A 9058-nucleotide genomic window follows, 5' to 3' on the forward strand; every position below is an offset into this window, starting at 1 on the left:
CAGCCCCCACCCGTGTGCTTCTCTGTCCGTCTGAACAGCCAATCACACAGGTTTGTTTAAAAAGTCGAATTTGCCTTTAGCGATTTTACGTCTTAAAAACAATCTACAATAATTCCGGGCTATGTTAGTCACTCAGTACTTTGGCACATACAATAGCTCACAACACATCACAATCTCGTATTTCCACTTTTCTCTTGTTATGCCCTCTGACGGCGCACTACTAAGGTAACGAGAGAAAGTTTAATCTGATCTTTTTCGTGCGTCGCTCTCAGCAATTTTAAATGCTCTCTCTTCACAGATGTTACACAAAATACCTTCAAGTAAACTATGCCAACAACTGGTCACTTGCTTATTTTAGTTTTAAATATCAATTTAAAACGTTAGGTTCCGATCAATAATCTTGCTCCAATGACTGAATGCCCACATCAACGCAACGTGTTCGTCATTTCATCTATCAAGTTCACACCCTGAATAAAAATATACGGACATTTGCGATTTACCACAGGACAGTCAAGACAAACTATCATCAAACCTCAAATCTTCGTTTAGTCTCGCCTCGGAGCACCAAACAATCTCTTAATGAAACAAATGAACTCGTTTTTGCAAATACAATTCTTGCAACACTGGAATTATTTCCATTCATTACTATAATATCTATATATTTATAGCACTCTGAGATTCTTCTGAATCCCACTCCTTTATTCTTCATTATAGATGCTACACTGCATTTCGTTGTCTCAGTACTTGTACTCTGTGCAATGACTATACAGTTGAATCTAATCTAAACTTAACTCCGGGCCTCTACCCCTGCGGCTATTCATGCAATTCGATTATTTGGATAGAGATTTTTTAGTTGATCAGACCAAAATTCCTCATCCTCAAATCGATCTGCACTTGTATTATTTTATTTAAGCAGTATCGCCATCATTATCATATAATGATACAATGATAATTAGATGATACACAATGATGATCACAATTCCAATGTGTCCCTTCCCCACCTGTGCTGTTAAATCAGCCACAGTCACTGGTGGCTATTTCAATGAGACACATGGATTGCGCGCGTGCGCAGTGTCTGTCTATGCCAGTATCCCAATTTCTCATTCACAAATGCTCAACTCTATTTATGTCTTTACATAATTTCTAGTAACTCCCCCTTCACGCACTTAAGACTAAAAAGTGCGTGCAAATGAACAAAGCAGATAAAATGTATAGAGTTTTCACGTGGCCACAGTAAAATCTCTATAGTTTATCAAGCCTGCAGTTTTCCCCTCTTTCTCCACAAGAATAACACTTATCCTCACTTTCTTTTAATCTTCTTCTTAACTTTCCATTGACTTTCTTATCCTCTCTCTCTCTCTCTCTTTTAACCATCTTGCCTTCTTACTTTCCTCAAACCATCTCATATTCATTAATTATGGTGAGTTTTTTTGAATTAAGCAAAATACTTCTCTTGAGTCTATGAAAAATATCCGGATATTTTCCAAAGTTTTAATTTTGCCTAATTCTTACTCCATTCACCCTCATTCACACACAGATGTACATCTTTTACGTAGGCCTACAACATAACCATAGTCCCGGACTAGGTTTCTTAGTCCCCGACTAAGTTTTTAGCGCTAACAAGAGATCCCGGATCTCTTTAAAAAGATCCCCGATCTTTTTCTAATAAGTAACCCCAGGCTACTTACGTAATATTCTTGTTGTGCGTCTCATCTGGATTCGGAACTCGTCAAAGGCAGTGAGGCGGGGGCAGAAATCCGTCAACCGGCCCAACGAACAATTCAACACGCAGGGTCATTCTCTGTCCTTCTTTCTCGGCTTTCGTATTTCTGCTCCCGTTCATCTGGTCCTTCTTGAGCTCCGGATCGAATGGACCAAACTGTTAGGGATTTATTTCACCCTTTTAGGACTGTAATTAACCTCAGAATTAAGACACACAACCAAGAATATAATAAATAATTGACTTTTACTCTGCAAGAGGAGTGAATGGTGTTAGACCGCTTCTTCAACCTACACTCCTCCAAAGAGGAATGGAGTGCTTTCAGAACGCTGTTCAACCCATCACTGCCTTCTCTGGTAAAGAAACAGACTTTATGCAGAGACAATATCACAGAACAAAGACATGACACTCCCATCTTGTACCATCCCGTCCTGGTTCCAAAGATAAGAATGTTTACCTAAGACCCTCAAAAACCCTGACTCTACAAAAATAAATCAGTCTTAACCTAAACATTTCATGACACCTCTAAATTCCAAGCTTCTCTTCCCACAGTTTCAAACTTCCTTTCACAGAACAATGGAAAGAGCTTAGTCCTCCATTTAACTAACTAACTAATATCAAACTAAAACACATCATGATAATAATTAAAAAGAAACATTTCTTTCACAGTTATATCAGTATTGTGGCGAAAATGTGTTAACTATATTTTTTAACCAAACATTAATATCCTCACCATCAATGCATTTACATTACAGGTTGAGGTGCCCCACTGCTGGTCTGTTCAAGTGCAAGTTCACCAGTCTGATGTTTAAGATGGAGAGGGCAGGTGAGGTGGAGTATCACTCAGTACCATGGGAAAACAAGCTGGAAAATCATGACTGTGAACCAGCAGGACCCCTTTACAACATCAACTGCCTCCCTGGGACTCCTGTTCAGATATATTTACCACACTGTGAGGTCATTTCAGGTGAATGACACAACATATCCTGCACATCTTGCTGATGAGGTCACCTTCCACCATAGGCATATCACAAAACAGTTACATTGATTTTAGTGGAAACAGTTTTTTTGGTGGATTCCTTTCTCATTGTCTTGCACAGATGGGAAGCAGGGGCATCTACATGTTGTTCATATTACTGGTGATCGTCTGGAGAGCATTGAACCCAAAGAGATAACAGAGTCTCATGTGGTTATCGATGTCACTGGCTTATCTGGGTTTGGACTTACTTCTTCTTCTCGGGGAAGGAACATCCGGGCCTTGGTGCTGCTTTTTCTTCAAACAAGTTCTAGGCCAGAACTTCAAGTCTTGCTGTTGTCAAGTAACACTGACATATTAATGGTTTGTCACAATTATGGAAATTAAAGTTCATTGACTGTCACTTTGTAGTCAAAACAGTATTATTAGTATCTCTGTTCACATTATTTTACCTGCTCTTGTATAAACTTCATCAGGTTAAGCGTAGGAGAAACAAAATGATCCAACCTCAAACCGAGATCTTCATTGAGAGAAATCCTGAATGTATAATCAACACACGCAGATATTACAGCCTTTTCACCAACCCACCTGAACTAATTGTGACACCTGATGTAAGTCAACAGAGAATGTATTGAATCAAACTTCTACAATTTGACCACTGATATGGCCGTTTCTTGATAAAAACTGATGTTGGTTCCATACCCACCATTGTTTTAGGAGTTGTTAACTAATTATGAATGGTTAGATTTCAAGGTGGATTGTTAAAAAGAGTACAAGAGCTCTTTCTTTCAAATATTTTTTTCTGCTCACGGAGTTTTCCAAATTTGCATTTATTAATATTTGTGATATACTATGTCTGTTATTTAACCCTCCTATTATGTTTGGGTCAATTTGACCCTTTTCAATGTTTAACGTCTCTAAATAAATGATTGGCATAGTTCTTTTTGCTTCATATTTAATGACTTTTCCTAATCTAATGGGGAGAACTGGGTAAACACAAAATTAACATAATGATATGTTTTCAATGTCCTGTACACATGCTTTACGCATAGGTGTTGTTTGGGGTCAATTTGACCCCAGGCTGTTTTAATTGTATAAAATATATAAGAAATATAAACTTTTTTTATCACATTGTTACTATTCTTGATTACAGAAATAGTTTTCTATTCCATATGTTATAGATAACAACAATATGTACTTAGAAATAATATGAAGCCATAAAACACCAGAAGGATATCTCTTTCCAATTTTAAGTCAATCAGTGAGATTTGATGGTGATCTGCATATTTCTCCATAGTAGCGTAACATGTATTCTGGATGTATAAGGGGGGTGGGTGGGGGTATTGTTTTATTTTTAAGGGCTATTTAGGTAGTCAACAAACAAACCTAAAGTACCTGACACATAAACTTGAGTAAAAAAAAATATTATAATCATTTTTTGGAGGTTTAAATTGCTGGGGTCAAATTGACCCCAAGCATAATAGATGTGGGTAAAATTTGAACATAATAGGAGGGTTAAGATGATTTATAAGTTATGTATGTCTTTTTAACAGAGGGCTCAGTATGTTGAGTGCAATCCAAACTTCTCTCCGGCATTCACAGTACTTTGCAGTACAGAGAAAGAGCTGAATCTAATCCTGAAGGGTGGAAAAAAGGAACTGTGGAACCGAGTGGTCAACATTGAAGGTTAGGGTTAAAATTAATCCACACTATGCAGAATAATATATATTTAATTCATGAAATGCTAACATTATGTAGATATTCCACTCCGATAATAAGCATATGTACACTACAGAATATCTGGAAATCTGTTTCTGCTAACTAAATATAAATCCGTCCCCAAAAATCATTATGTAAAAATTTTTTTTTTTTTTAATTTCTCTCGACAGAGAAAGGTACCCAGATGAGAGACAACATGCCGCAGAACCAGGTGAGTTTAATTACTTACTTATTTCACCTCTCTGTTATGTTTCAGTTCCATTTTCAATGTTTACTCAATTCATATTTTGTTCAGCCTGAATAGGCCTTTGGTGATTTTTTGTGAAGAACGTGTTTGAAAACACACACACACACACACACACACACACACACACACACACACACACACACACACACACACACACACACACACACACACACACACACACACACACACACACACACACACACACACACACACACACACACACACACACACACACACACACACCACCACACACCACACACACACACACACACACACACACACACACACACACACACACACACACCACTTTTATATTCTGTGGCGTTCAGCTCTGTTGGCCCCAGAAGTGATTACAGTATGTAAGCTGGAGGTGAGAAAAAGATCATGATCATGATAAAAACAGATAATCAGGTGCAAACTTTACGTAATAATCTTCAGCATACATTTATTCATGTTTTGTGTGTCTTATCATAGGTCAGTGTTTCTGTAATGTAGTTTAACAGCTTTGCTTATAAATATACATCTAAATTGTTCAGCCGACAGGGTTTTTCCTTTCCTCTACCAGACACTTTATGAAATGATGTAACAAAATATACAACATTTGGTGGTTTGATGAGAACTGGCTGACATGCTTTGTCACACAGATTTCAGTGAATCTACTGTGGACCCAGTGGAGCTGTCATCCAGAGACAGGAGAAGACAGAAGAGGCAACTGAAGAGGCGACTGAAGAGGCGTGAGTGGAATCAAGAAGTCAATCTCTATGAATGAATTCAGCCAAATAGTCTGAAGACACACTTTATTGTATGGCCTTGGATATATTGTAGTTTATGTAAATGCAACTGTTATATTCATTAACCCTAACCATGAATCAATTAATTCATGATTCACTGGATTTGACCAGTATTGCTGCTTAGCAAAACCGCATTAATTTAAAACAAGGTGTAACAATACATAAAAATAAAAAAAACTGTAAAACAATTATTTTGACAGAGGAAGCTACACCCAATGGGAGACAACATGTCTCAGAACCTTGTGAGTTTTAATGACTTCATTATTTGACCCCTCTCTTGTGTTTGAGTCCCATTTCTAATGTTTACTCAATTCATAATTTTTTCAGACTGAAAAGGCCTTTGATACATCTTGGTGAAGAACAAGTTTGAAAACAAACACACACACACACACACACACACACACACACACACACACACACACACAGCCTCCACAATTATATCATGTGGTGTTTGGCTCTGCTGGCACCAGAAGTGATTACAGTATGTAAGCTGGAGGTCAGGAAAATCATAATAAAAAAATCATGATGAAATCAGATAATCAGGTAAAAAAAAACATTATCATCTTATGTTATGTTGTGTCATGTCGTGTTATGTAACACCATTATATTCAAGTACGAGAATCTGTTTTTGTAGTTTCTGTCTAAAACTATCTAACTAACAAACTAGCTAACTAAAAGCTAGGTAGCTTGCTAGGTTAGGATCAGAGATGTACTCAGCAAATTCATGCTGTAAAAGCTCTTCCATGTTCCCTGGGTTACACAGTGAATAGCCTGTTAGCTTGACAAATGTGTTTATTGCCCCTTCATATTACCATATACTTGAATTTGATGATAAATAAGTAAAGTTAAGCAGCAATTTAGAAAAACACGCTTTATAAAATGTCAGAAAAGTTGTGTAATATCATTGTGTACTTGCTTGGACTTGTGCATGGTATGTGGACGTGATCATGATATACTGTTTGTTCCTCAGATGTCGGCGTAGACTTTTTCCAGAAACACAAGGGGGCTCTGGAAACACGACTACCGACTGTTCTGGGACCCATTCTCAACCAGCTGGTGCAGAAGAAGGTTCTGAAAAACACAGAGAGGCAAGATATTGAGAGCAAAACAGCCGACTATCAAAAGAATGAGTGTCTCCTCAGGATACTGGACAAGAGGGGGATTAAAGCTCAGGAAATATTCTACCAGGTCCTCCAAACAGAAGACTCTTTATTGGTTGAAGATCTTGAAAAATACTATTAAAAGTCTGGCAAGAAGAGGAAAATTAAGTGCTACATGTATCTAAAGGGATATTTAATATGACCTTCCCTTTCTAAAAAGAGAGACTCACCAGGGCTGATAGCGACACAGGAAACCTTCTCAAAGGACAAGGTTGACCATTGCGAGTATGACTCATCTGTGAAAACATTTAACTGTTTTACCATGATCCATTTATTTTGTGTAACTTTATTTTTTGTCATTTTTATTGCTCATGTTATTTTTTATTTTGCTTTTATTATCTTAGTTAACACATCTTCTTTCATTGTATTATTAAATTGGGTGTGCATCAGTCTCTAAATGCACCTTTTGTCAATTGCTTGTGAAGCACTTTGAATTGCAATTTGATTTTGGAATCATCGGTGCTATGTAAATAAAGTTGGATTGATCTAATTGAACTGGCTGAGGTGTTTGGGGCAGGTGGGTGTACCAGAACTGTGGTCTGAGGGGGTCCTATGCCCAAGCGCAGTGATTGGCACAGTTAAAGCAGCAGTAAGGAGTTTTTGTGTAACACGAGCAAGCTAACTACATAAAATCCATACAAAAACATTGCGAACACCACCAACAGCCCAGCTGGCACTGATAAAAGCTTGCTAACATGCTAACTAGTGTCTACTGGTGATATAGCTGCACTGTCATGCTGTGAATGCTGCTCTTACATTTTTGTGGGTGTTGTGGCGGTAACACTGAACTACATGAGCATATCCTGGATGGCTAATTGGAATGACATGTATGACATGAACCATATACAACATTAATTTGAGGATGACACCAAAACTAGTTGCATATAAAAATATGGCAAATTGTTCAATAGTTTTTCTTTAACTTCAGTTGGCTGCTATCCATCAAGAGAGATGCAGATGAAGGTGCTGACACTCTGACATTGTAAGAAGTCAGCTAAACACAGTATGGTAACCCTGCTTTTCTGGACTAAACACAGGGTGGTACCCCTGCTTTTCTGGACTAAACACAGGGTGGTACCCCTGCTTTTCTGGACTAAACACAGGGTGGTACCCCTGCTTTATTAGACTAAACACAGGGTGGTACCCCTGCTTTATTAGACTAAACACAGGGTGGTACCCCTGCTTTATTAGACCAAACACAGGGTGGTACCGCTGCTTTTTCTGGACACAATGGGCCCTTATTTTCAAAAGTCTGTCGCGCAACTAAACTGAAGCTGTTGTGTGGGAGCATTGCGCCGACCCACCCATATTTGTGCTTCGGATCTTCCTTTTGATATTAAATTAGATAAATGATCAATTATTGTATTAATTATTAATTTATTAATAATTATATATATTACAGTTTTTCACAATTGCTAACACACGTTTTTCAAAACAATAACGGCTTTCTCAAAACTGAACACAGAAAACTGAAAACCTCACACACAAAGAGCTAAACCTGACACTCCCTTTGCAAGATGACTCTTTGCCATCAAATCTCTTAACTGTTCACAAAATGGAACTCGTGTTTTCATTTGGTACACACAGCCATTTTTTCAAAAGGCACACACATACATTCATTGAGTACACACAACTAAGCATTTGCTGCACACTACCAAGCATTTACAGCACACAGAAGGGCACAATTGAAAACACTATCATCGAAATGGAACACACCATACGAATGACAATGACTCTGGAGAATGAGCCATTTCTCCTTTTGTAAAATGTCTCAGTGTAGGCCTACTTTTTTCATAGTCAAACAGCACACAAATATGCAGCAAAAGAAGGTTTATTCTGGCACACAGAGACAACAGTACAATACTGTAAACCGGCCTGCTCAACTTATGATGGCAGCAACTGTGAAGCGGCTGAGGTTAGGTTGGACCCTCTGGCCAGCCTCCCTCATGCTCAACCCATGGTTAAGAACATGGTCTACAACAGCTGCCCGGATTTCATTTGAGATCACCATTCTCCTTCTTCTCTCTCCTCCTCCTTCTCCTTCTTCTCCTTGTCCTTCTCCTCCCCCTTGTCCTCCCTCCTCCTCTCTGCCTCCTTCCTCTCCTCCTCCTTTTCTTGTCCTCCTCTTCCTCCTCCTCTTACTTCTCTCTGTCCTCTCTGCCTCCTCTTCCTCTCCCTCCTCCTTCTTCTTGTCCTCTTCCTCCTCCTCTTACTTCTCTCTGTCCTCCTCTGCCTCCTATTCCTCTCCCTCTTCCTTCTTGTCCTCCTCTTCCTCCTCCTACTTCTCTCTGTCCTCCTCTGCCTCTCTCTCTCCCTCCTCCTTCTTCTTGTCCTCCTCTTCCTCCTCTCCTCCTCCTCCTCTGCCTCCTCTTCCTCCTCCTCTCACTCTTACCCCTCTCCTTCTCTGGTTGTCGTTATCTGCCACGTTCTCCATTGCTCATCAAA

General features: G+C 38.9%; 1 protein-coding gene across 1 annotated transcript in view; it reads left to right on the forward strand.

Annotated features, from left to right (window-relative positions):
- The first annotated feature begins 5290 nt into the window (after positions 1 to 5290).
- The window catches only part of LOC105899792 (multiple epidermal growth factor-like domains protein 11), a 31143-nt gene continuing 27375 nt past the window's right edge, over positions 5291 to 9058 (forward strand). Inside the window, exons 1-2 of the mRNA XM_031569830.1 lie at positions 5291 to 5396; positions 6424 to 6585. Coding sequence (XP_031425690.1) covers positions 5291 to 5396; positions 6424 to 6585 — 268 coding nt within the window. The remainder of the gene's footprint in view (positions 5397 to 6423; positions 6586 to 9058) is intronic.

The sequence above is a fragment of the Clupea harengus genome, chromosome 6 (genome assembly GCF_900700415.2).
Source record: "Clupea harengus chromosome 6, Ch_v2.0.2, whole genome shotgun sequence".
Lineage (NCBI taxonomy): Eukaryota > Metazoa > Chordata > Actinopteri > Clupeiformes > Clupeidae > Clupea > Clupea harengus.